Source organism: Carya illinoinensis, chromosome 4, assembly GCF_018687715.1.
Source record: "Carya illinoinensis cultivar Pawnee chromosome 4, C.illinoinensisPawnee_v1, whole genome shotgun sequence".
Classification (NCBI taxonomy): domain Eukaryota; kingdom Viridiplantae; phylum Streptophyta; class Magnoliopsida; order Fagales; family Juglandaceae; genus Carya; species Carya illinoinensis.
Genome location: NC_056755.1, coordinates 954,843 through 982,027, shown reverse-complemented (window position 1 = coordinate 982,027; position 27,185 = coordinate 954,843). Strand labels below are relative to the sequence as shown.

Sequence of the window (27,185 nt, the reverse complement as noted above, 5' to 3'; positions counted from 1 at the left end):
TAAAAATTAAAGAAATATGTTAGTCTTTCGAAAATTTTGAAAAATTTATTGAAATTCTTCTAAAGTAAGAAAACCAGCAAAAAGGCCTGGAGAACTGAACGAAACTACCCGTTGGTCTCTAGGCAGACTTTGAAGGGGTTTTTGTCACGGTTTCTGCATGTTGCAAACTTGTTCCTCCTCCTATATGTTCATGCAAAGCCATGGCAAGCTTTTGATCTGATTCCACAAGAGTCATAGCGGCTCTGCATTTCTGGTTGAGTTCCTCATTGCCACTAACCTATTCCCTTAAATTTCTTATTCCCATAACTGTTTTCCTCTCAATATTATCGCTCACAAAGAGAATTTTTTAGAAAAAAATATTTTAACCACAAAAAAATCTTATAAAGTAATTTCACAAATTAACATGATTTGATATAATAATTCATATAAAATAAATTTAACGTATTATATAAAACTATGTCAATTTATGAGTTTATTTTTATAATATCTTTTTGTAGCTGTAAGTTGTAACACTTCTGTCTTCTAAAAGATTCTCTCAGCGGGCTGGGTTTTATATGGTATCTCTAACGATCATATAAGCATATCTTAAATTTAAAGGAAGCTGTACTCGGTTTTCTCACAAATGTTCGATCTTTCAAATGAAATAAGTGCAAATTAAATCCAATGCGAAAGAGAATGCGAAGAAATGTAATGGATGAGAAACATAATAAGCATTATTAGACTTGCTTATTATATGTAGCATATCATAGACGATACACTCAAAAAAATCGAAGGTTTCAGTTCGATTTGATTAACCTACTACAATTTACACGAATGATGCATCGATTACTACAATTTAAGTTGTTAATGTCTAATTGCAATATTTGAGTCTACTCTATGTCTTTCACAGCATCCTGCATTATAAGCACCAACATGAAACGAGTCAGCATGGTGGAAAACTGATTTTTAAGTACCACAGAAATTCAATAGCTTTGGAATCAAAATATCACTATTAAGGAAACTCATTTTACTTCTCCCACCCCATTTAGACCAAAACTTTTCAGGGTCAGCAACATGAAGAAAGAGTGTACCACCCAATATCCCCTCAAACATAGGTTCAATAAGAATTTGGTGTCGGGACTGCTCAATTAACAGGTCATGAAAATAAGAATATTAGCCACGAGATAAGGATGGTCACTAGCATGGAGACTTGGGTACACAAAAAATTCACTAATAATTAGAAAGGCATGGAATTTGCCAATTTGTTTGTTGATAAACTTGATTAGATTCTTCACTGATATTAACCCAGTTGGCAATGAGCAATCAGAACTAGAACCACAAACACTTTTTTTTTTTTTTTGGGAGCAAACCACAAATGTTGTGCTCGGGAAACAGAAAACACTATCCAATGGGGGGAATTACCTTGGTAAGCCGTGCCACATAAGCGGCAGCCAGTGCTGTGGCCAATAGTCCCAGCCCAAGGGTTAATATCTGACCATTTCTTCCGGGTAAACTCACACCAGATTCTTCTTGCTGAAAGATCACCCAAAAAAGAAAGAACATGAGAAGGCAGGCGATCAGATTAAGTAGCATAATCTAGGAGATGTTTGCCCCATTGCATCATTATTGTGTGCTTGCTTGTTTTTATTGCTTTAATTTTTAATTAGGATACAGTATACACAATATTGCTACAACTAAGATAAATAAATATATGACTTTCAGACGGAACAAAAACAGTTAAAAACTCACAAAAATGGCTCGCCCAAGTGCACCAGCACTCACATAAGCCCATGTTCCTGGAAGCATCCCCAACCAACTACACAAAAATTATTGTTCAAATTTTTATTAGAAAGCAGAAGATGACAAGGGCTTTACAAACTCATATGAAACTTATAGAATCATAACTAATTATGTTTTCTGACAGTAAGTTCCTGAATGCCATTACAATGTTAGCTTTTTATTTGATATTATTTCTTTCTTTTCTCTTCACCCCAGATCTTCCAAGATTTCAAGTTTTCCATTATTTAGAAATTTATGCCATTTCTTTTGGCAGGAAGTAACTAGCAAGTCAATAGATTTCTTACTACAGTGCACAATCCCTCCAGTTATGACTAGGTTACTTATCAAAAAACAGTTTTGGATATGTCACAAACCTAATTTCAACTTTATGACAGAATCACAATCTCACAAGTCTGAAGCTCATTCTAATTTAATAGGCAGAGTTTAATAAATACACAAACTCACCCCATATGTACTCATTATTACTTGAAAGAAAAAGAAGTGGCAACTAAATTGACAACTGGCGGCATGATTCAGCAAACAATAATCAGCTAGCCCATGCATAAATAGTGACATTTTAAATCTTTATTTGCTAGCACAAATTGGAAAAATAACATCTCTACAGATTTCAAGCTAGAGGAGAAATTATTTCTAGGTTCTAAAGTGAAATCATTGAGGAATTCATATGTCCATTAGCATGGCATTCAAATTCAGTCATGAGAAAATCCAACGACAACATTTAGAGTAACCCCCGCCCCCGCCCCCCCCCCCCCCCCCCCCCCCCCCCGGCGTCCTAAACAAAAGGTAGTCAGAAGCATTATAATTGGGATTAGTCGAGGTGCGCGTAAGCTGGCCTGGACACCCAAGGATATCAAAAAAAGCATTATAATTGGGTCAAAAAGAGGCAGACCTTCCCAACACATATGGTACAAACTTCACAGATGTTAATCCATATAAATAATTCCCCAATGAAAATGGAAGTAAAGGGCTCAAACGAAGGAGGGTAACGACTCTGAAACCATTTTCCCCAATTGCTTTGTCAATTGCTAGAAACTTTTTATTTCCTTCAACAAGTTTAAGAATGCGGTCACGAGCAAAATATCTAGCAATTAAAAATGCTACACTTGCTGCCACCTGAAACAAGTTCAAGATATTAGGAAAAAATTTATTTTGTAGACATGGTTATACTTTTTTTTTTTTTTTTGGTAACTTACAAAAGAAACCAACTCACTGTGCCACTGATAGAGACAAGGATAGTGCCAATAAGAGAGCCAAAAAGAAGACCAGCGGACATGGTCAAAGGAATAGCTGGAATCGCAAGTATCTAGGAACATAAAACATTCAAAGTCAGTTTAGAGAATAACAGGTGCATGTTTGCGTGTATGTGTGGCAATGGAAATTGTTGGACATTGTTAGTGTTAATGCAAATCCTTTGAATACATGTACGATATGTGTCCATCAATTAGAAAATTTTTGTTTTTCAAGAATTATCATCACTGTATCCATATAGTGTCAAATCTATGTCTGGTGTCAGTATTGGGTATTATACTCAAGAAAGAGTTTCAATTGCATACTTCCAATCCTGCATAAGCTGCTACAAATAAAGCATATCCAGCTGGGCCATAACCTGTTCAGCAAAAGAACTTCATAAGATTCAAATAAGGAGCGCATTCTTTTATAAAGATGAGCAAATAGTTAGATTCCTTCCCAGATACTAGCTGAAAATGCTAAGGAAAAACACAGCTTAGGAGTTCAATGGAATCATGTGAAGAAGAGCGTAGCTCTAATGCGTAGAGAAGATCTATTTATATCAATACAAAGCAAGCATCTTCATTTTGAGATATGTTGGAAACAATAAAACAAAACAAACACCATAAATGGAAAATTATACCCAATTTACACATCGTACGACTACATGAACTCCAAATTAGATTGCATTCTGCAATATTATCAAGATAGACACATGGAACAAGGTGATCAGGTGAATATGGCTGGTAATGGGAAGCATCAGCAATACTAGTCTGGAATCAAGTGTCTCACCACTTCAAAGAAAATTGGAGGGAAAGCATACAATCAGGCGAGAGCGGGTTATCAAAGTCAACAGATAAGTTACAAAATGTATGGGAAAGAGATGTCTAAAAGAATGTAGAGATATTTTTGGTACGATAAGTTTCAGTCTTAACGCACCAGCAAGGGCAACTTTTTGATTGGCACCGGGTGTCTGAGAACAACGTCCAGACTAATCCCGGGGGTGCACAGGCCCCCGGCAAGGAGTTTCCCGCAAGTGCATCTCGGCTAATTCAAGAGGAATATCCCTCAGTTCGATGGCCCCTAGAGATTGTTTACATCCAAGGAAATTTGAACTTTATACATGAGGGGAGCATACCCCCAAGCCCAAAACCTTTACCACTTGAACCAACGTCAAGGGAAACTTTTCAAGGGAATGCAAAATTCATTTTCCTTTTCTTTTTTTCTTTTTCCTGCTAAGATAATTTGTGCATAAACCAAATGGTCTTCAACTCATGACCTCACTTTTCAACTAAATTCTTATACAAGAAGGAGGCATCCTTTGAGCCATAATGTATTGGCAAGGGAAAGCAATTACGTGTGCAAACTCCCAATTTTAATCCTCTTTCTATCTCTTTCTATGTACTCTACCTATCTAGGGAAGGGGGGTGGAAGGGGCCTAATCCTTTCCCTAAGGCCTACTGGGTCGTATCATGGGCTTGGGCTATAGCACGGCCTGCTAATCAAGTTGATCCAAGGCCTAACCCAATCCAAGTGTATTCTAGCTAGTGCCAAAGGAGTAACCGCCTAATAACTTTGGGATAAAAGAGCTATCGGTTCATTCAAAGATAAGCTAAGCCCCCATATCCTGAAGTCTTAAATTTCGAATGATGGGTGAGATAGTTATCACATATTAACAAGAAACATCGTGAGCTTTATATATATATATATATATCATCCAGGAATGATTATGAACCCATATTATTCTTTGGCTATAGAGATACTCTTGGTTATTATTGCTAACTTAGGCATCGGAGGCATTCCCTCGAACCCCCAAGCCTCTTTCCTTTTTGGTTGTAGGTGATCGTGAGTGAAAAACTGTGAAACGCGTCCTTAACAGAGGGATATAGCTGAAGGCAAATGTAGACGGACACATTCAAGCGATCTCCATAGATATGGATCCTTTGAAATTCTGTGCTTCATGCATGCCAACAATCTCGATAGACTGCACTTTGATACATAATAAGGAGGTAGCTATCATGATCAGCGGGATTAGATACTGCTTTGACCTACTAGAGTCCTCAAATAGGTCTTGAATTTAGACAAAACCACCTACAACAAAATCCATATTTTAATAAAATATATACGTATAAAAACACAACAAAATTCATCCCAATTTTCACATAAGCCTGAGCAAAGCAAAGAATTTCTAACCAATCAGCAGAATCCACACCAGACTCACAAAACCTCAAAAGAGGATCTTGGCAAGATCCAGAGAAACCGATACCCATGACTCGAACAGAAACGAACAAAATCCAAAATAAATTACAGTAAAACCAAAAAAGGTAAATGTTTTTCGCGGAACTACCGTCAATAAAAGTAGAGAACCGACTCAAGAACGCATTGATCTGGTCCTTATAGACATAACCAGCAGTGGCAAACCCGCCAACCAATCCCACCAGCAATACACCAGCCAAAAGGGTACCCTTAAACTCAGTGTCGTCCTCCAATTCCAATCCACCCTCCTCGTCATCTCTTCCTCGCTTATCACCGCCACCGCCTTCCTCATCGCTCTTTGGATTGCTAAAGAGCCACCTGATGCTCTGTGGGGCAGTGCGGGGAGCACGACCACTTCTCTGCTTCTTGGTCTGTTTCAAAGAACAGCACGGAGCGAGGAAGTGAAAGCGCTTGTCGGGTCTGAAGCTGGAGAGGAATGAGGAAGAATTATAAGAAGCAGGATGAGGATAGAGGCTGAAGGGGCCTGGCGGTGGTGGTGGCCTGAGAGTGAGGAGGGTGCGCATTCCAAGGAGAGAGGTGGTTGTGGTATAAAGGCTTTCTCTTTGTACTGGGAATTGAGGAAGCAGTGCCATGATCGAAAATGTCTCCTTGCTTTACCTCTTTTGGTTGGTGAGAATCTTTAGATTTGGAGGGTGCGCAACCAGAACTTCTTACTTCTGTTGAGCAATAAAATGTTTCAATTACTGTAGAATGCATTGGATTTTCATGGTTTTTGCAGCGTTTAGGACCACGGGGAACCGTAATACAAAAGGCAGCAAAGCAGTCGGCAAATGCAGTCGGTTATATGGAATAAATAAATAAAATATAAATTTTTTTTTTATGATTGTACAGAATGAATAAAAAAAGTTATAAAAATAATTTTTTTTTATGGTTCCATATTAATTCATTTTTTTTAAAGTGATTGCACGCCGACTGTATTTACCAACCGCACAAATCATTTCTCAATACAAAATGGGGCAAAACTGAAAAATTCAACGCTCAATAATGGCTCTGTAAAAATGCCATTTCCAAAGTTCAGAAGATCTTGAAGTTGTTAAATTGAGAAGCGAATGTTTGACTGTTCATGATATCCTGGTCATAAGCACCGTATGGTGTTGAGATAAATGCATAAATCGCAGGCGCAAACTCCAAGTCATAAGAACCCGATTGTGCATATGCAAGTATCAAAAGTCAAAACACAAGAGAGACCCCCTCGGGCTGCAATCCAGTCACCCTTATAGAATTAAAGTATTGATACACACGACACTCTTCATAATATTTTTCAAATATTACTTTTATATGATATTTTACAATTAATGAATTGGCCATTTGAATTTCACAAAGCGGCTAGACTGCTCAATAGCAATTCTACATATTTGACTTTTGAAGATATTATTTAGTAAAAAAATTTTATACACCATGCTACTATTATACTTATATCACACTAAGCTGCATTTGGTCACCAAACTCATCTAAGCCTATCTCATCTAATCATTACGAATTTTTCAACTTTCAATATAAAATATAATAAATAATTCAATTTTTTCAAATTTTAAAATAATAATAATATTAAAAAATAATATTCTAATAATATTTTATTCAACTTTCATCTTAACTCAGCTCATTATCCAAACCGGCATTTACTAACATTGAATGATTCTTTATTATATGTTTTTTTATCATCAAATATTGATAAATAAGCCACATCATATATAATGAGATGTAAATGGAATGGTGGTGTGGTGTATAACATTATTAGTACATAGATCAATTCAAAACAGTAAATAATATAATTGATAATTCATTGCAATCATAAATTGAGGAGGTCGTCTAATTTGCTGTAAAATTCATTTGCGGGAACCTCAAAGTCCATCTACATTGGCCTAAGGTAAGGAAGGATGGATGTTAATGTGAAAGGGGATGGTCAAATTTAATTCCTTCAACCCGTTTGTGATTCAATGCTTTCCGTATCTGGATGGGATGAACAACCGGTAGCATGTGATTGCAGATTTCCTTTTAGGAAGAAAGAGTTGAGTTCCAGACTCTGCAAAGAAGACGTGAACTTGTGAAGATGATCATTTAGACCATCTTGCACTACGTGAGGCAATATCTGCTCTGTCCTCTCAAGAGCTTTCACCGCAGAGCTTGCTGCAAGACTAATCTGTGAGAAAAAAGCAGGAAACATGAGTAAACTGAAAAGTTTATTCTTCTGCCGCATCAAAGAACCCTCAGATCTTTTATCCATGATGTGCATTGTATGCCTTCTTACTGCATTAACTACCTTTTTCTGTAACATATGCTTTGTTCCTTATAACGAAGGAATTAGAGATTCTATACATCCTATGAAAGGGGTAAAAAGGGGGAAGGAAAACAAGGCAAAAAACACTGGAATGTTGTTTTTGGGGGGTGGGGGGGGTGGTGGATATTATAAGCTACTGGTAGTTATTTATGAAAACCAATACTAACAAAGTGCAACAGTATAACACTGAAAAACAAAAAAGTTAGTTCTTTGACCTTGTTAGTACACGTTCAAAAGTTATCCATCAGCGAGCAGCTCCAGAAAAGGTGATGACAGTTCTCTACCAGGATTTGAACAATTGCGACTACATCTTGATTAGAGTTATACAGTTGGAATATGATATGGCCCCAGTTAATTAGCAACTATGATTCTGAAACATGGATGAAATGTTTTTTTATTTTTTTTTATTTTATTGGCACCAGGTGTCCGGGAACAAAAATGTTATAGATGAATTTAATTTAAGGTAAAGCAGATGCCAGTACAAACATCATATCTTTTGCATATTTCTTACATTTTTATACCATACTGGCAACATTCCTAGTTAGTTTTTTCATATTTTCTAATTTTCAGTCTCCTAACTTCTGCGAGATTCTGCCCTTCTAGCTCTAGATGCCACTTGTCATACTCAAAGCTGCACTCATATGGAATTTCATGTTCTTTCATTTTTTTCATAAGTAAAACTGACAAAACCAAAACCTTTGGCCTCTCGCTGATATGTCAACAAAAAGGAGAAACTAAGTGCTACTAGGGGAAATCTATTTCAAAATATTTCAAGTCTTCTTCAAGAGGTTTAGAATTTTTGCTGCTTCTATTCATGCTGCTTCCTACTTTAGGACATCTTCTATTCTGAAATATCTGTCCTTTTTCTTTGATCGACAACGTATCTCCTTGGAATAAATAAATAATAGAAGAATAGGGGAATGGACAAATGGAAGAGGTGTCCAAAATTCCAATGCATGTCTTTAAGAGAAGGAAACTTCCCCCTCAATAGCTCGCAAATACGAATGTTGTCTAGACAATATCAAAATAGAATATGCTCCACTCCGTTTTCTGATGGGGAGACAAAGAACGACTATGATTGCTTGTTCAAGCATTGAGTGCAATACATGAAATGCATGCACGCCATGCAGGCCACAAAGCATGGCCTCCACCCAACGCAGATCAGTCCAAAACTCCTCACGTATCACATGCAGGACAACCAACACAGGGTGTGCTGCCACCACCTAAAAAGGACTCAGCCGCTGATACATGCAGCAGCGCTCCACGACAAACTCCTCCAGCAGAATTCCATCCTGCAGTCCGTCCTCATCCAATCATCCACTATGGTCCTTGTTCATTAGCTGTAAATTGTGATAGAGAAATAACTTCTTTTATACCTTTTTTGTATGCCTATATATAGAGGCAGTGCCTCATTGTAAAAACAGAGCCAAAATATAATACAAGGAAAGTTTTCACAACCAACTACTACTTGGGAATAAGTGTCTCAGATAAGGATGAAATAAGGGTGGACATAACCAGTTGATCTTGTTGGATCCAAAGATCGTATTCTGGGTTGGGTAGAGGCCATGCTTTGTGGTCTGCATGGCATGCATGCATTTCATGTATTGCACTCGATGATTGAAAATTGCTGCTAATATGAATTTTCACTCTTATTGATTTCATTAAAATCATAATCTAAATGCTGAATTGCATGTAGTATTTGAATAGAAACACAGCATTCACACATTTAATACAATGCTATAGAAGCAGATTTGAGCGAAAATCAAATCAGAAATATAGAAGCGCACGTTTGCAAAGCAACTGAATCTTTAAGCTTTCAACATATGCAATGATTAAAACTCCACTCACAAATGGAAAAAGTACATCGGTTCACAATCAAATACAATAATGAATAAAAATACGAATATAGAAATTGGGGAAAGTGGATAGACGGTAAATTCATCATACCGACTGACGGTAAAGAAATAACGGGAAAATCATCATACCGACTGAGAAATCGTCTTCGTCAAAGCTTTTGTCAGGGGCACTACGCAAAACCTTCGAGGGATGGAGAAAAAGAAAGGAAGAAAGGAAAAAAAAAAAAAAAGAGCAAACATATAATTCTCCGTTTGGTTGCTGAGAAATTGCATAAAAGTGACAAGAAATGGAAATCCCCAGTTCACTAAGCCCAATAAAATTATTAGGCGTAGTCGAGGATTTTTTTTTTTTTTCCCCATTTCAGAAATCAAACTACATAAAGCTTAAAATTCGAAAAATTTATCCCGTTTCCTTTTCCATTTTCCTTTGTTTTCTTAGTAACCAAAGGGATTGTTATGAACGAAAAGATAACTAAAGAATAAAAACTCACATTCCCCGGCCTCCGGATAGAGCTTCTTCTGATGGGTCTTTCCATTCATCAATTCTGCAAAGTGGAAATTCATCATGTTATGTTATAATCTAAATGACATAAATATACATATATGTGATATTGTATAGAGACAGAGAAACAGAGGGACAAAGAGATTTACATCCAGCCGTAACGACGGTCGAAAAGAAGGCGCTTCGAGAGTTGCTTTGAGGAGTCTGCCATGGAAAATTTGGAATCTATTATTATCTTTAGGAGGTTTCCCTGCTCTCTCACAGTCACGGCACCAGTGGAAAGATAACCTCAGGAAGTGCGCTTTCTTCTCTTTTCTAGCTGAGACTGAGCTTGACGTTCATTGGGCTTTTTCAGTCGGCCCTTTTTCACCAAGTATCCTTGTCTTTAAAAAAAAAAAAAATCAAATACATACAAATTCTATATTTAAATAAATAATAAATAATTTATTTAAATGAGTATATTAAAAAAGAAATCAAACTGAAAGTCCGAAGAGAGCCACACACATTTTCCCGCTTCACTCAAAATCTGCCAGACCCCCCGGCTCCATCTCTCTTTCTTGAAACTTCTCATCAGCTTCACCAATGGCGAATTTGGAAGCAACCTATATAGATTCGACCGCTCAAAATCACTCAACTCTTACGAATTCAGGTCCGTTCCCTCACAGTTGTTACTTGTATTTTCGTTTTGCCTCATTCCATTCTAATTGGCGAATTCGGTTTCATTTCCCTCGACTCTGGGGAATCCAGGTTCATTACATTCCATGGCTCAAAATCCCTCACCAATGACCTTTTGCCAGAAATGTGATTTTTGTTTTCCACCTGATTACCTAGTGATCACCTGATTATAGTATCTTATAATTTAATTTGAATCTTACAATTTTAGCTGAGTTGAAGAAACCTCAACTCCTCCGTGTTCAGTTTTTTTTACTTAATTTCGTCCGTGTTCAAAATCATTATATTCACCTCATGCTAGTTGTTCACTGACTTCTCCAAGGTGGGGTTAGGTAAATCTCTTAAGCTTATTGTCCTCGCCATTAAAGTCTCACTGGAATCTGGACGACTAACTTTTAGAGTGAATTTCATCTATAGTTGTACGTACTAGTGGAGGCTCTGTGGATTTGATGCCAATCACTGTGCGTTAACACTTGAGGCAGCATTCACTTACATATCCTTCTGAAGTTGTAATCATATCACGTTTTCTTTATGCAGGGGGTGGAGTGTGTATGATGAGAACCACATGGAGAGATGAACAACACCCATCTTTTATCGATTTTATCTCTTCCTTCCTCAGTGCTAACTCTATCCGTCTTAACTTCGTCCCAATTGCCCCGGTATATATGAATTGATTTGCTTGTCTTCTATGTATAATAGGCTTCTCACTCAATTGGGGGGTTTTATTGCTAGGACTTTATTTTCAATTGTGGAGGCGTTTCCGTGGCATTCATATTTCTCACGAACTTGGATTCCAAATACCTTTCACCAATGTTCAGCAGGTAACCAGCCTGCTGTCCTTTTTGACCTTCTAACTTAGCATAATGCTTAATCTGAACGGTTCTCTACAGAGTTCAGAAACTGAAGGGGCAATTTGCAAATCTCTATGTTGTTATCATCCTCCCAACCAAGGAACAAAATGATTTGTTTGCTCGCTCTTACTTCAAGTGAGTCATGTGAAACTTTGCATCCTAAATATTTTTCGAGCATGTAACTGATTTTGAAGAACTTGGGATTGCCTGGCGCTCTAAAAGATATGGGATGGAGCTTGGTAAGCCAACCTTTGTGCCAGTACAAGACCTAGAGATGGGCTTTGAGAAGATTGTCAAGATAGCTCACTCACGTGGGGGTAAGTGCTTATTCTCTTAAAAGTTTCATGAGTTTTTCCAAAAAAGAAAAAAGTGCTTATTCTCTGAAGTTCACTCCAAAGGACTCTTCCAAGTAATTCCCTTATATAAACATGTAAATTGCAGTATGCAAACGGCAGGATGCCGTAACAAAATTAAAAGTTGAGGTCAGTTGATTAGAACTATTCTCTTGCTTCAATTTTGTGCTTAAAATTAAGTATGAATATTAACAATATTGTTTGAAATAATTGTTTTTCAAGATGCACCTAACATGTGCATTCACTTCTATTGTTTGCAAAGAAGAAACATTCTGTGCAGCGGATGGACTTATTTCTGAAAGTGGTCACATCCATACCAGGCCTTGACAATCATGATGCAAATGCGGTAATTTAACCCACTAACCAATATATTGAAACTGAGCCTGCTCAATCCTGTCAATTTTATACCCTCGTACTTGCAATTTCCCCACTAGTCTATATTGTTGCCAGGTGGGTGAGGGTAGGCAAGATTTGATCCTCTAATTACACATTCTTGCTAATTGCTTATCGTAAGCACTGGCACTCAAGTTTTTATCGAGTCGTTTTTAATATAGACCTTTTCTAACCTAATGGTTCCAGATTTTTCACCGGGGTTTTAAAGTAATGTAGCTCGAGAAAACTAAGGCCCACCTTTCTGCTCATTTCTTACACATTGCTTTGATTTGGTCATGATGCAATCGTTGAGGCGTTTAAAACATTTTTTTATATTCCGAATTTTCTCTTCAGCTTAATCAAGCAATTGGCTCGGTTGAAGCAATAGCCAAGGCATCGAAGGAGTACATTCTGGAAAACACAGACCTTTCAGCTGACAAGGCAGAAATAATTTCTAGGTTTTTCAGGGATCCGAAGTTTTACCTTGGTCCCAAGATCAATAGATCAGAGAAACAGTTGATTTAAATGAAATCCTGAAATATTTTGTTAAGCAGACCCGAGGTGATATCCTTTAACCAAGCATTGCACACTAAGGTGTGTTATAAAAGCCTTTCCAGGCTGAAATTCTAGTGAGTACAAAAACCATTGAATGTCAGGATAAGTTTGATCAGAGACACCTACTACAGTTCCATGTACCAAGATTTCATTGCTAAAAAACGCTCTTGGTAGGATATTTTCACCTTTTCCTTCTATCATGATGTTAAAAGAACGCTTCTCTCTCTCTCTCTCACGAAACAGGTAGAAGAGAATATTCATTCCTTCCATTTCTCTCAAAACTCAATTTTTTAGCTTCCAAAATAAATTGGGAAAATTGAAAGGGGATAAATAAGATTCTGTTATAAACTATCTTGAATTGTATGACTACATTTATCTAGTCGTCAAATGCATAGTGCATAGTGCTAGCATAGTACTGCATAGTAACTGACATAGTGAATGGTCGACATATGCACAGTTTATAGTGCTAGCATAGTAACTGGCATAGTGAATGGTCGACATATGCACAGTGTATAGTGCCAGCATAGTACTGCATAGTAACTGGCATAGTGAATGATCGACATATGCATAGTGTATAGTGCCAGCATAGTACTGTATAGTAAGCTAGCATAGTCCCCTTTGTACACCTATATATATTGTTGAATTCTTTAAAAAATTCATAAGTTTCATAACCTTTCTGAACTCTATCTCTTTCTCTCTCATTTTAAAAGTTTTATAATACGTTATGTCTCTCTCTTTTCTATAATTTCATAACACGTTATCAGTACGAAAGTTCTGACGATTTTGAAGCTAGTAGTTCTCAACTTCAAGTAAGTTTTTCAATATATTTTTATATTCCTGATTTATATATGTAAAAAATGTCAAATCTTACAAAATTGGAATTCGTTGCTCTTAACATTTCTGAAAAAAATTATTTATCTTGGATCCTTGATGCTGAGATCCATCTGGATGCGATGAACTTGGGAGATACAATTAAAGAAGGAAATCAAGGGTTCCTGCAGGACCGTGCTAAGGCAATGATTTTCCTTCGGCACCATCTTCATGAAGAATTGAAAACTGAGTATCAAACGGTGAAAAATCCACTTATTTTGTGGAATGATTTAAGGGAGAGATATGAACACCAGAAAACTGTAATCCTCCCAAAAGTTCGTCATGATTGGATGCACCTGAGGTTGCAAGACTTCAAGAGTGTTAGTGAGTATAACTCTGCACTCTTTAAAATTAGCTCGCTATTGAAATTATGTGGTGAAAAAGTCATTGATGATGACTTGTTAGAGAAGACATATACTACTTTTCATGCCTTGAATGTGCTCCTGCAGCAGCAGTATCGAGAGCGAAAGTTCAAAAAATATTTTGAACTTATATCTTGTCTTCTATTAGCTGAGCAAAATAATGAGCTTTTGTTAAGAAATTACCAATCACGTCCTACTGGTTCTATATCATTCCCGGAAATGAATGGTACTAGATTTACATCATTCCCAGAAGCGAATGGTGCATCTTTTCAAAGAAAACGAGGGTGTGGACGTGGTAGGAAAAACTATGGAAGTGGAGGTTCTAGAAGTGACCACATTAAAAGGGACAATAATAGATATACACCATACCACCAGAAATGGTTCAACTCAGAAAAGGGCAAAGGTCCCCAAAACAAATTTTTAAAGAAAGATGAAGGTGGATGTCATAGATGTGGTATGATTGGACATTGGGCTCGTATTTGTCGTACAGATAAGCACTTGGTTGACTTATATCAATCTTCTATAAAAGAAAAAACAAAGAAATTTAAAACAAATTTTACTGAACCATCATATGCTTTAGATTCTATAGATGGAGAAGATATTAAAAGTCTTGATGTTTCTGATTTCTTTGAGGATTCTAGTGGTAGAGTTGATCATGAAAGTGTTTCTTTTTAATTAATGTATTTCCTTTATCTTATTATAAAATATTTTTATATTCTGTAATATTTTGTAGTAATGAAAGTTTTATTTATTCTTTTATACTTGTTATAAATTATTGATGATATGATTTATCTGAGAATGGAAATGGAGCATCCCTGAAGGATCGCCTTAAATCAATAATTTTATTGAGTATCTCATATGAGTGATACTTGTACCAAAAATTCATTATGATTTATGCACATGAAATTGCATAATTGAAATTGTGGAAAGAATATATATTTGAATGAACGTCTCGAATGTACTCTTGAAGTAGCAATATCGAGTATGCTCCTAAAGTAGCAATATGAAATGCAAACGTTCACAATATATTCTAAATCTGTATCAGTGACTGAGTAAAATAATGAGCTTTTGATAAGAATCATTATTCACGTCTTACTAGATCTACATCATTCCTTGAAGTGAATGATAATGAATTTATATCATTCTATTCCCTGAAGTGAAAAGAATGATGCGTTTCATTCAAAGAAACTAAGAGATTGGACGTGATAATGAATATATTTTTGGGCCAGAAGCTCGTATTGGAAAAGCTGTAAGCTTTCTCTTTGAGATGATATTATACAAATTATTGAATTAAATATTATGATGCATCAAAAGGTGATATGATTCAAAATATTTGTATCTTTTCATAGTTATCTTGATCATCCAAAATCAATTATGATAAGTCGAATGATTTTCATATAGACGTCCATAAAAGAACCAGAAGATTCTTCTACTATAAAGTTTTACCACCAGAAATGAAAAGAAAAATTTGCTTGAAGCAAATAAGATCAAATTATTCGACGTTATCTTGATTATCATATGTGAACCAGAAGTTCAGATGATAATTAAATTTTATATACAATAAGATAAAAATGTCTCATATTCTAGCTGCTAAAATCCCAGCGAGAATTGAAGTCACTGTAGAACAATTAAGAAATTCAGCAGTCTAAAGACATGTATAAAGGCATGTGAGACTTATCGATACAAAAGATAGAGTATCTCAAAAGAGAAAGACATAAATAATTTGGTGCTCCTGAAGAGGCCATACCCACAAAACAAGCAATAAAGTCCATCCAAATTCTCTGTATAAAATTCTCCTATATAAACTCTTGAAGAGTACCTCCTGAAGAGGTTTTTCATGAAAATGTCTTCCCTTGAAGAGGGACAGGTACTTGAAAATAACGAGATCTCGTTACATTTCATGAATAATGGAGAAATTATGAATAGAAATAAAATTGTTGTCGACAATGTATTTTCATATGAGATGGCAATTGACATCACCAGAAGTAATGATGAAAGTGAATCAAGAATCGTCGAAGAATACGACGTAAAATATTGGCCAAATTTGAAAGAAACAATTCCTGCAGAATTGATTCACTAGTAAAATATGATGCATCGGGACTTATAGTCCAAATACCTAAATTGGTGATGCTTGTTGAATGTCAGTGGGTATTTATGGAAATGAAATAAAAATGTGATATATAAATCACGAGTCAGTTTCTCAATTTCTGCAGAATTGATATCACCAAGTAAAATGTGATAAATATGGACTTGAAGTCCAAACACCTAAAGAGGTGATTTTTGTTAAATATCAGTGGATATTTATATATATGATATAAAAAGTCTGAAACTTTTAATATGAAAATGTGATATAGAAATCACAAGTTAGTTTCTCGAAGAAACAATATTGATATGATTTTAAAGTGGTTGAAATCATATTGAGATTTTTATTAGCTTGAAAGTTACCAAGAGTTTGGATATGCATGATTAACTGCATATTTATATGGATCATTGGATCATGATATATATATGAAAATCCTTGAAAGATAGAAAATGTCTGAAACTTCTAATATGAATACATCTGGAAATATGTATTCTATCAAGTTTCAAAGATCCTTATATGATCTAAAGCAATCCAAACGCAAATGAAAACAAGCTATTATTGCAGTTTATATATATGATTGAGGCTCCAGAAGAGCTCCTAAAAACTGCACATATTTGAAATATAAATCTGAAACCCTTGCGGCTTCAAGGGGAAGATAGATGATGTTATTAGTCATGAAATACCATCTTTTAATACAATTAGTATTTCAGATTCATATTATGGGTTTGATATGAAGTGTGCATTATTAAAGAAGAAATAAAATAGAGCACACAGAACATCTACCAAAAGATAGAAACACAAATATGAATATTTGTGAAATATTATTTTATTATCTTGAAGCAAGAATTACAAAGATTTGAGACACTTTGCCTTATTCTTCAAACGCTCTTGTTCTTCAAGAATCTGCATAACATCCCTATCTAAAGGGGTGGGCAATCGAAAAGAAGATTTAAGCAAGGATTTTAAATTCCTATTCTCTTTCTTTATTGATTCTATCTTCATGTTGGACTCCAGAAGAAGTCGCTGAAGTATAGCAATATTCTCGTGGAGATTGTCAACTCCACAAGTTCTGGATTGTAGTCGTTGAGAAAAATGCGACAATGGATGATGAGTATCAGGTACCGAGACTCACAAGCTCATAGATAGCTTCATTATCTGACTTACGAGTCAGATCATTATATTGCATGATAGCACCTGTGGTAGAAGCAGGAACAGCTGATGAACGAGGTGCAGAATACCTGATATATTGACCTTGAGAAGATTGCTGAACCATTGCAGAGAGAGATTGCAGGATAAGAATGCAGAAAGAGACTGCAGAGTAAAAATGCAGTATGATTACAGAAAAGTGAAGAAGATGAGATGCGAATGAAGATGAGCTGAATATCTCTTTTATAGAGAAAATTATGATACAACATCTCTCGTGAAGCAAGAGAAAAGAGACGAAATATAGTTTCATAGCTTTGCGGCGCCTGACAGCACGCCTGACAGCTGCGGTGTCTGACAGCACGCCTGACACCTACAAAGGAGTTGAAAATCCGCGGTGCTTGTCTGATCTTAAAAGGCTGGCCACCGTTTTTATTAAAAAATGAGGTTAGCGGTTTAATGTTGATGAATTCTTCACTAACTGTGTTATTTACAAGAACTCCAGAAGAGTACAACTCCAGAAGAGTAGTGATGAGTTGAAAGATCCAGTTGTGATTATTTTATCAACATGGATCAAATCCACAGTTAGTTGGATGTACAGATGCGAGTTATCTTTCAGATACACACAAGAAGATCATTGCAATTCATGAGAAGAAAGTTGAAATTGATATCAAGAAGGTACGGTCAAGTAAAAATTTGGCAGATTTATTCACTTAAGCATTACCAACTGCAACATTTAAGAAGATTATGCAGAACATTGGAATGCGGAGGTTTGAAGACCTGTTATCATGTAATTTTCAGGAGAAGTAATGTCTTGAAGACTTGTGCTGATTGTACTCTTTTTCCTTCGTTAAGGTTTTATCCCATTGGGTTTTCCTTTGCAAGGTTTTAATGAGGCAATCCTAAAGCACTCGGCGATACACATGAATACTGTACTCTTTTTCCTTCGCCATTGGTTTTTTTCCACAGGGTTTTTCCTTGACAAGGTTTTAACGAGGCATATTCTTTAAATATGGTCATCCAAATGGAAAGTGTTATAAACTATCTTGAATTGTATGACCACATTTATCTAGTCGTCAAATGCATAGTGTATAGTGCCAGCATAGTACTACATAGTAACTGGCATAGTGAATGGTCGACATATGCACAGTACATAGTACCAGCATAGTAACTGACATAGTGAATGGTCGACATATGCACAGTGTATAGTGCCAGCATAGTATTGCATAGTAACTTGCATAGTGAATAGTCAATATATGCACAGTGCATAGTGCCAACATAGTACTGCATAGTAAGCTAGCATCGTCCCCTTTGTACGCCTATATATATCGTTGAATTCTTTAAGAAATTCATAAGTTTCATAACCTTTCTGAGCTCTATCTCTTTCTCTCTCATTTTAAAAGTTTTATAATACGTTATGACTCTCCCTTTTGTATAATTTCATAACAGATTCATACAAATCAAAGTCTTGTTGAATTAGAAAAATTACAATAGCGGTCATTGGGATTTACATATTCAAATTGATAGTTTCATAAGGATTTTGAGTAATCATATATCAAGTGATCCATTGTCTAATTTTTGTTAATTAATTAATGGAAATTACTCACTTGTCACGTGCCAGAAAAACCAAGTTCACATTTAAAAAATTGAAAAACGTCCGATTAACATGACATATCAGCAGAAAATATATATATATATATATATATATAATAAGGGCATAAAAAATAAGATAAAACAGCTGAAACTATTTTCTTAGAAAGTAGAAACTACACTTTCCAATTGGGAAAATGCATCATACGGTTACAACCTCTCTTGTCTTAAAGCCGCTTGGTAGATGAACCTACAATAATAGCAGAACCATACAAAATAACGACTAACTACCACAAGAAACCCAACAGACAAAAACACAAATTAAGACCGGAAGGACAGAGATGCTACAGATGGAACATGGCTTGTAAATGATGGTACTATGATGGGGCACCAAGGTAAGAGGCAAGCCTCAATATATCACTAAATACTCCACCAGCGGTGACTTGGGCCCCGGCACCCGGTCCTCGGACTATCAATGGCTGGTTTTTGTATCTCGTAGTTGTGAAAGCGATGATGTTATCTGATCCAGAGAGTTGTGCAAAGGGATGATCTTTCTTGTATCTTCGTAGCTCCACTACACCTTTCTTATTAGCCACATCCACAATCCCCACATATCTCAAGACCTTCATACATCACAAGCCTTTCAGAAACAGAGAAAATACCAAACCAGAATTTGCCAATTTGGTGAAAAAAAATAAAAACACATCAAAATAAAGAGTCCCATGTCCTATAAATGACTATGGCCACTATAGCAAATTGCGGAATAAAACCTACCCAAAGAACTCTGGAAACTTGAAGAAAAATTCGCACAACTAATCATGGTAAATTTAAATATCCCTGGCATACTTCCATATGCTTCCCCACATCCCACTAACGCAAATACATACTCACCAACCCCACATCACATATGGCACCATTACCCATTTTGAGAGGCTAATTACAGCTATAAATCGTGCTGTCAATTTATCATTTAAAATGGCTGGTTAAATTAGCAAAGTTACACTATAATTTCAAATAGGTTCAAACAAGCATAATGTCTTAGATATACTCACTTCCCCTGCATCCTCAGCATCCTGTCGGTTGTTAGTCATATCCTGATCGAATTGTGGCAGTTGTTGCATAAATTCCTCAGGTGAAGCACTATCCTGCAGCAAGCATAGATATATTGATATCGAAGGTGTATTTATGCTATCAGTAAATCAACTCTATGATCAGCAAAATGAGCTCTTACTCTTAATGGTTCAGGCACAAGGTTATCAATGGGAATATCCGATAGTTCTAGCTTTAAACCAGACTCCCGAGCGAGGATTATCACCTTCAACATGAAAAGAAATGAGATATTTAAGGGTTTTGTGTGGGTTTTTAGTGAACATTATCAAGCAGCCAAAATGTAGTCACTGGTTAACAACCCAGCTTATCCAATCAACAGCCATAACTTCAAATTCACTACAATGGTGACATTCCAGCCACCTGGCTAGAGCTTACCCATGGAAACAGATTGAAATAATAGCAGCATACAGATGAAAACACAAGTGAAACCGTTTGTCACAAAAAAGAAACATGTTAATTTTGAATTGTTATGTAAGCCAAGTGGCTCCACCAGGAACAAAGTCAATTTTTTTTTTTTATTTAAGTTAAAAACAAAAAAAAATCAATTTTCTTAGGTATCTCAACACATAATAATCACTCTTTTCAAATGGGCTTCAAGAGATTGTAGTGAGATAAGCCCCTTTTTTAAATTTAGTAATGAGCAGTGGCAGACAGACATAATATTATATCATTCCATTCCACTCAATTGCAGCTGGCAACAAATTCAGCACGTGAATACCTTTCTAGCAACATCTGTTCCTGATAGATCATCTCTAGGATCTGGTTCGGTGTAACCGGCCTGTTTTGCTTCAGCCACCACCTCACTGAAAGCTCGTTTACCTATAAAGTTGTTGAAGATGTAACTCAAAGTCCCACTGCAATAAAAATAAAAGATAAGTATATGGTACACATGTAAAGATGAAAACTGTCTCTTAAAAATGCATTAGATTTTGGTTTCACTTGTCTTTTCCTTGGGCCAAAGGGTGGGGTATGCTCGATCTTGTTTGTATTGAATCACCACCCTTAAAATACTAAAACGAAAAAAAAAAAAAAATAGAGGGGAGAAAAATGGGTTCTGCATAACAAAACCTGAAGATGCCTTCTACTTTCAGTATTTTGTCACCCGTTTCGAGGAGACCTCGTAAAGTGCTAATGATTGGAAGACCTGCTCCAACAGTAGCTTCATAGAAGTAATGTGTATAGGATTGGCGTTGAAGAGATCTCAACTTCAAGTACTGGAATGGGAAAGCAAAGATGTAATAATACCCAACATGAAAAATTGTAAGTAAATAGATAACATTGTAATTCCAGTAATTATCATCTTCTCTTTTGTAGTATTAAAAATCCCCATTAGTCACTTTTAGCCTTGTGGTTTCATATAAATTGGAAATGGTTCTTTACCATGTATGAGGATATGTGCTGAGCATTTATGGTTGATTCCCTAACGCATACAACTCATAGTTTGCAATTTTTCTTTTTATTGATGACGGGGGAACCACCCCACGGCAGAGCCTTTAGGAATCACCCTTGGTTTGGGAGACTAGCACAGCAACCTATCACCATAGCCTCCCACTTAAATCACAGTTTGATCCCAGGGGGAATCAAATAGTAGTTTGGAATTATGAGCCTGCTAATCTTGAAAGTCTGACATCAGGTACCAATATTACCTGATCAAGTGGTCCTGAATTTGCCTTTTTGTTGGGGGTGATTACGTGAATTCCTTTCTGCAACCAATCATAATAATGGCTTGCAACACCAGAGTCAGCCGTGCAGTCTACCAAAACAGTATTTGGAAGCAAGTGATTTCCATGGACATGTTGAACAAAATTTTCCAAATTAGCCACTTCTCCATTCTCTATTTGAAGGTCCCTCCATCTCGACAAGTCAATACCCCTACAACCATAGTGATGAAGATTCAACATTAATCGTCTTAGGATGAGAAATTGCTGAATCACTCTGATTAATGGAACAAGTATAAGAATCTGGTCGATTACCAAGTCATGATTGCTTTGGACCAATATAGGCCATCCAACACGATATACTATGTCCGATTGAACAACTAATGTATTATTAGTTTAACTTGAAAGTTGTTTCCTTCAGTCTTTGTATCAGGGTAATGCCATCAGATTGTAGGTGAAAAGAATAGGGATTTCAAGAGAGAGCAAGGCCAAGGAAAATACATGGTGTGATTTTTCATATTATAAGCTGCTTGGGATTAACTTTTCAAAATGGATGACATTTTTTAAGAACTGGAAAAGCAAAAAGGCCATGCTCTGTTCTAACAACCATTCCAATTTTCAAATTTAAATGATACCAAGATTTTAAAGATAAGAACATTTAATTTAATTGAAAGCTTTTAACTTACACATCACTCAAAAGCATTGTGCTTGAGCTGGTGATTCCCATGACACGCAGATCAATATTAAATTTTTCCTTGAGGACGGCAGCCTGCATTAAAAGAATAAAATAAATAACTGAATAAATAAATATTTAAAACTTTAAAATCCAAACCAGTTAAGACATGTCAACAACATATACCTTAAGTTACTAGCCAAGAGATCAATAGAGAAAAGAGAGAGCATTATTATGCCAGTAATTGACCCCTAATTAGTGGTGTCAGATGTTTCTGGTGGAATAATTCTGAAGAATCAAGTAACTCGATGTCCAAAATAAGACATTGAGGCATGCTAACATATAAGTGAAATATAGTAGGAAAAATGAAAGAAATTTCACCCAAAAAAAGCACCTGATCCCTTAGCTGCCCAAGTAATGTGTGACCAATCAATCCAGCTCCAATAACTCCCATCGCTATGGTGGTTCTTGAAAGATAAAATCTAGAGTGGACAGCTCTTAGGGCCTTTATACAATCTTCTTGCTTGATTACTACAGTAATATTGTACTCAGAACAACCTTGAGCTATAGCACGAACATTAATATTTGCCTGCATTTTTTTTACATTAAGAAAGTACATGCATTTTTGTATAAGTAAATGGATTAAGAAAATAAATGGATAGCGGCAAGAATAGTAAGAGAATAGAAATAATCAGCTATAGTACGAACATTAATAAATGCCTGCATTTTTACATTATAGAAATAGATGGAAAATGGCAAGAATAATAAAATTGAAATAATGACTATGCCTTGCCACTGATGAGAGCAAGTAAACAAGAAATGAAAAAGAGAAAATCCGAACATTGGAGTGTCCATTACGTCAATAATTTATTGGAAATCAGTTTGTTGGGCATGCACAGATCAAATAAGGCTCAAGTTAAATGACAAAAATAATCAAATTAAAATTTTAAAACAAAAGTTGTTGATCAAGATGATTGACTAATGCAAACATAGATAATATCCTAACCTTTGCCAGTGCATTGAAAAGGCTGGCGCTAACACCAGGAGTACTTGCCATTTTCTGGCCAACAGCTGCCAAAATGCTACAGTTTGGAATAACTGCAATCTGAGCAATGAAAATGAAGAAGAGAAATGGGAACACAAAAAATTAGAAACAAACACAATAAAAAAAAATATAAGCATGCATATTATATCAAAGAAATTTAGAAAACGTAAAAAACATGGCTTTCAGACTCAATTCTAAAAGGAGCTTGTATCTGAGAAAGAATTATCCTATGATAGTGAGTCCAACAAGCACGAGAGAGCCAATCACGATATCATAATCAAGATAATGATGTTGCTTCCAGTAAATTGAAATAGCATGTTTATTAAGTTAAATCTCTTGTAATTAAGTCAAGAAGTTCAATAAGTCTCTTGTTTTTGAGGCATACTCCTTACGTACCTCAATAATGCCTTTGTTCTTTTCCTGATCAATAATAAAACTTATTTTAGTTATGAAAAAAGCACCTGAGAAAGACGCCCACTATCCAAAGCTTGATGAAATCTAGACTTCAATGCCTCAGCAACTGCTTTTACTTCCTTCTCGGGCACAGCAAAACACACAGAATGCTCACTACTAGCCTAGGAACCAAATTGATGAGCATCATCAATGTTGTACCATAAAAAATAAAAAACATAAAATTAAAAGTGAAGATTAAGGAACCTGAGATATCATAATAACATTAGCTCCCACATCTTTTACAGCACCAAAAATAGCATCTGCTGTACCTGGAACACCGGCCATTCCAGTTCTGGAAAAAGAAAAAATGAAGAGTTAGAAACATAGAAGGAATGTTACAGATCGAGGTAACAAACAAATGCAAGACTTTTCTTAAGTGTAAATACAATAAATTCATATATACAGAGAAAGGGGCAGCAACATTTACAATCACTGGAATCCATGGCTCACCCCTCAACATTTACAAGGGCCAAGTTGTCAATCGTTGCAAATCCTCTGACAAGAGGCTCCAAACTTTGGCCCTCTTCTTTGTCATTGACTAAAGAGTGGCAAATCCTTGTTCCGGGAGCAGAGAGGTTGAAAATATTCCTTATTACAATTGGAATGCTATATTGCATCACTGGAATTATGGTACGGGGGTGTAATACATTCGCTCCAAAATATGACTGCACATTTTTTAAAGTTTACGTTAAAAATGTGCATGGAAAACTTTTTGAGACACATGGTCAAGCTCACCATTTCCCAGGCCTCTTGATAAGACAGCGTCTGCAGAATCACTGCCTCACTAACTGCAGAAAGAGATGATCATCGGCATTGAATCAAACCCACATTAATATTGCTTCAGAACATCCCAAAAAGGCATGATCCCATTATTAGAATAGTTTTCCAACCAGTGCACATTGAGGTAGATCCCTTGAACTAGTTTTTACAACAAATAAAGTCTTCAAGCATATATTCAAATATAAAGGTGATGGGTAATATAGTGTGCAGGCATCAAATGAGGGCCAGTACAAACCTTTTCTGGGATCTGCAGTGTACACACCATCAACATCTGTCCAAATTGTGACTTGACAAGCCCTAAATAGAGCACCCATGATAGCTGCAGAGAAGTCACTTCCATCCCTCTTCAAGGTAGTAGGGATATTTTGCGGTGTGCTTGCAATGAAACCAGTCGCAATGATAATCTCAGATGGATTTTGGGAATACCATTTCTCAAGTCTTTTCTCAGATTCCACATAATCAGGATCAACTTGATCAGAACCACTGGGATTTACAATAAGGACTTCCCTGGTATCCATCCATTTTCTGTTCATTCCCTTCTGCAGTAGCCAACACAAAATACAACAGGTATAAAGAAGATAGTTAAACGAGTGACATTTAGCAGATTGTTCAAATAGTGAGCAAACTATCTCCAGACCTTTCTAACAACCGACGACAATATCTGAGCAGACCATAGCTCTCCATGCCCAACAACAAAATCCTTAAAAGATTCGGTTGCATGACCGGCTGTAAGGCATGAAGCTTGTGAGTAAATCTCATTTGAGTAAACACTAATTTACCCAAAATCAACAGAAAAATCAGTGAATTCAGTATGAGTATGCACAACGGTCAAAAAAAGAAATCAGATAAGGATATAAAAGGAATGAATCACAAGCAGAAAAGGTCGCAAGCAAACTAGTGTTATCAAGTGGTTCTTTAAGCCACCAATTTCAATACCTCCAGACCATAGATAAGAAATAAAAAATAAACAAAGCACTTTAGGAATATCAAGAAACATCCCATGTACAGCCAGACTAGAGATCATGAAACAGGCTATGGTTGTTATTTTCTTTAAGCCAAAGAAAAAAAAATATCCCGCATAGATTTCAAATATAGTAAATTACTAAAACAATTATGGGCCGGCAGGCCCAGCACCACAATTAAACTTTTTCAGCCACACATGGAAACGCAAGCACAGATATGTGTGGGCATAGCGCATGTGTGCAGTTATATAGCAAGAGAGAGATAGATAGCGAATATTCTGATACCTATATATATTGCACGAAGCATCGCTTTCAGGTTACTGATGTCATTATGCAACCGTGACAAGAAACTACTAAGATCATCCCCATCTAGTAGGTCAAAAGCAGTTGATCTATGCTTTTCTAAAACAGCATCCAATGCAGACACAAAGGAATCATCTCTTGATTGAGCTTTTTCAATGAGGTCATACATCATATCTGTGACCTTTGACATTGCAGAGACAACCACCAACTTCCTTTCTGAATTGTCCTTAACAATAATATCCGCAACATTCTTAATTCTTTCTGAGCTTCCAACACAGGTACCACCAAATTTATGAACAGACCATGTGTCACCTTTGGGAAGCCGAAATTTTTCCTCTGTTTCATCCAGTAATAGATCTGCCGATAAATAGAAAAAAAAAAATAGGATTACGTTCTACAAAATCATAGGCATGTGTTCAGACATAGTGTAACAGGAGGCAAATATTGAACCTGTAACTGAAGCAAAGATGCGGGTATTTGATGTCTCTCTTTTCACTCCTTGTGGACTTGCCCTTCACAGAAAAAGAATCACACCCTGGCATCATTAGTTCGTCCCTAGCTAGGGTCCGATTACATACTTTGATAAAGTGATTGGATGAGGCACAGTAAAATCACAATGAAGAACCACAGCCAATGCATCCAATGCCAATGCTTATAGTCAAAGTTGAATCAAATAACCAACAAAACTTCAATACCGTTTGGTCTCGGAGAAAATGCCGGGAAGGAAACCATACCGAAACTCGAGATCTTATAGACATTTCAACATTTTTCAGTTTTCTTTCTCATTTCCTGAAACTTTTTGGAAACGAGTTTTAAAAAACTAGTTCTCTGAAAACATTTATTTCCTCGGCATGCGAGCACAAGTACTACAGAGGCTAACAAAAAAGAACTAATTGCCATAAGGAACAGAAAAACGATAGACGGGACTATTTTGAACTATCCGTTCATTCGTTCCTTCACTTTCACGCGAAACAAACAGAATATAAAGCTGGAAAATGATAAATGAAGGTAAAAGAAAAGTGAGTATACCGGCAAATAGCAGAGCGGCGAAGAAGGGGGAATGTGCGGCATTGCGATTGACAGATCTTCTTCTGATTCGCGTCGTGGGGCAATGAGTTCGGAGAGAGAATTCTCGGAGTGTGAAAATTCGCAGCTGAGATCGAAGCCATGGCTGCGTTGTGAGAGAGAGAGAGGGAGGGGCTTTGTCTGCTGGTGAGTAACTTGAGTCTGTGTCTGGCAGCCTTTGGTTATGACAATGTTGATGGTTGTGACTCGTGAGTACTGACTTGTGAGTGAATGATTGAACCCCACTTTTTTTTTTTTAAATATATATATGATTTATAATTTTTTTAATAAGTAAAACAAGTTAAGATCGATTTAAAAAAATTAAGAGTGATGCATATGTTTCAATTTTTCAAATAAAAAATTAAA

The 27,185-nt window shown here is 36.3% G+C and overlaps 4 protein-coding genes across 9 annotated transcripts; 1 reads left to right on the top strand and 3 right to left on the bottom strand.

The window, feature by feature from the left end:
• Positions 1-691: 691 nt before the first annotated feature.
• Positions 692-6,025, bottom strand: LOC122307770 (TVP38/TMEM64 family membrane protein slr0305-like). 3 transcript variants are annotated; one of them, XM_043120858.1, is made up of 7 exons: positions 5,354-6,024; positions 3,333-3,385; positions 2,990-3,082; positions 2,669-2,892; positions 1,729-1,795; positions 1,402-1,512; positions 692-893 (listed from the first exon to the last, which is right to left on the bottom strand). In XM_043120858.1, the coding sequence occupies exons 1-7, from the start codon at positions 5,853-5,855 to the stop codon at positions 870-872; spliced, it is 1,074 nt and encodes a 357-aa protein (XP_042976792.1). In that variant the 5' UTR covers positions 5,856-6,024; the 3' UTR covers positions 692-869. The 3 variants fall into 3 exon arrangements, with proteins under 3 accessions (XP_042976792.1, XP_042976794.1, XP_042976793.1); XM_043120860.1 differs by lacking the exon at positions 2,669-2,892 and having other exon boundaries at positions 2,973-3,082; positions 5,354-6,025; XM_043120859.1 differs by lacking the exon at positions 2,669-2,892 and having other exon boundaries at positions 5,354-6,025.
• A 960-nt stretch (positions 6,026-6,985) lies between these two features.
• On the bottom strand, positions 6,986-10,249 carry LOC122308241. Its single transcript, XM_043121453.1, has 4 exons — positions 10,069-10,249; positions 9,909-9,962; positions 9,547-9,598; positions 6,986-7,423 (listed from the first exon to the last, which is right to left on the bottom strand). Exons 1-4 carry the CDS (start codon positions 10,128-10,130, stop codon positions 7,202-7,204), a joined length of 390 nt encoding a protein of 129 aa, XP_042977387.1. The 5' UTR covers positions 10,131-10,249; the 3' UTR covers positions 6,986-7,201.
• A 139-nt stretch (positions 10,250-10,388) lies between these two features.
• LOC122308240 (protein PARTING DANCERS) lies at positions 10,389-12,919 on the top strand. 3 transcript variants are annotated; one of them, XM_043121452.1, is made up of 8 exons: positions 10,389-10,568; positions 11,129-11,250; positions 11,324-11,412; positions 11,482-11,577; positions 11,665-11,759; positions 11,884-11,924; positions 12,018-12,141; positions 12,522-12,665. In XM_043121452.1, exons 1-7 carry the CDS (start codon positions 10,502-10,504, stop codon positions 12,120-12,122), a joined length of 615 nt encoding a protein of 204 aa, XP_042977386.1. In that variant the 5' UTR covers positions 10,389-10,501; the 3' UTR covers positions 12,123-12,141; positions 12,522-12,665. The 3 variants fall into 3 exon arrangements, with proteins under 3 accessions (XP_042977386.1, XP_042977385.1, XP_042977384.1); XM_043121451.1 differs by having other exon boundaries at positions 10,390-10,568; positions 12,061-12,141; positions 12,522-12,919; XM_043121450.1 differs by having other exon boundaries at positions 10,390-10,568; positions 12,058-12,141; positions 12,522-12,919.
• A 5,986-nt stretch (positions 12,920-18,905) lies between these two features.
• On the bottom strand, positions 18,906-27,035 carry LOC122307790 (bifunctional aspartokinase/homoserine dehydrogenase, chloroplastic-like). Of its 2 annotated transcripts, XM_043120883.1 has the most exons (18): positions 26,784-27,035; positions 26,205-26,266; positions 25,737-26,111; positions 25,127-25,215; positions 24,725-25,028; positions 24,445-24,497; positions 24,160-24,374; positions 23,914-24,001; positions 23,718-23,831; positions 23,218-23,316; positions 22,606-22,800; positions 22,225-22,307; positions 21,527-21,752; positions 20,949-21,094; positions 20,599-20,734; positions 20,002-20,085; positions 19,823-19,915; positions 18,906-19,393 (listed from the first exon to the last, which is right to left on the bottom strand). In XM_043120883.1, the coding sequence occupies exons 1-18, from the start codon at positions 26,921-26,923 to the stop codon at positions 19,148-19,150; spliced, it is 2,748 nt and encodes a 915-aa protein (XP_042976817.1). In that variant the 5' UTR covers positions 26,924-27,035; the 3' UTR covers positions 18,906-19,147. The 2 variants fall into 2 exon arrangements, with proteins under 2 accessions (XP_042976817.1, XP_042976818.1); XM_043120884.1 differs by lacking the exons at positions 25,737-26,111; positions 26,205-26,266; positions 26,784-27,035 and adding an exon at positions 25,426-25,531.
• Positions 27,036-27,185: the final 150 nt, after the last annotated feature.

Excerpts from the sequence above, each read along its gene's own strand:
- LOC122307770 (XM_043120858.1), bottom strand. The coding sequence starts at position 5,855 with ATGGCACTGCTTCCTCAATTCCCAGTACAAAGAGAAAGCCTTTATACC. Across the intron at positions 3,083-3,332 it reads CAGCTTATGCAGGATTGGAA|ATACTTGCGATTCCAGCTAT; the intron begins GTATGCAATTGA and ends TTATGTTCCTAG. Across the intron at positions 894-1,401 it reads ATGTGGCACGGCTTACCAAG|GATGCTGTGAAAGACATAGA; the intron begins GTAATTCCCCCC and ends CTTATAATGCAG.
- LOC122308241 (XM_043121453.1), bottom strand. The coding sequence starts at position 10,130 with ATGGCAGACTCCTCAAAGCAACTCTCGAAGCGCCTTCTTTTCGACCGT. Across the intron at positions 9,599-9,908 it reads CTATCCGGAGGCCGGGGAAT|GTTTTGCGTAGTGCCCCTGA; the intron begins GTGAGTTTTTAT and ends CATCCCTCGAAG. Across the intron at positions 7,424-9,546 it reads CGAAGACGATTTCTCAGTCG|ATTAGTCTTGCAGCAAGCTC; the intron begins GTATGATGATTT and ends TTTTTCTCACAG.
- LOC122308240 (XM_043121450.1), top strand. The coding sequence starts at position 10,502 with ATGGCGAATTTGGAAGCAACCTATATAGATTCGACCGCTCAAAATCAC. Across the intron at positions 11,251-11,323 it reads ACTTCGTCCCAATTGCCCCG|GACTTTATTTTCAATTGTGG; the intron begins GTATATATGAAT and ends TTTTATTGCTAG. Across the intron at positions 11,760-11,883 it reads GATAGCTCACTCACGTGGGG|TATGCAAACGGCAGGATGCC; the intron begins GTAAGTGCTTAT and ends TGTAAATTGCAG.
- LOC122307790 (XM_043120883.1), bottom strand. The coding sequence starts at position 26,923 with ATGGCTTCGATCTCAGCTGCGAATTTTCACACTCCGAGAATTCTCTCT. Across the intron at positions 24,375-24,444 it reads ATCAAGAGGCCTGGGAAATG|TCATATTTTGGAGCGAATGT; the intron begins GTGAGCTTGACC and ends AAAAATGTGCAG. Across the intron at positions 22,308-22,605 it reads TTGGGCAGCTAAGGGATCAG|GCTGCCGTCCTCAAGGAAAA; the intron begins GTGCTTTTTTTG and ends CTTTTAATGCAG.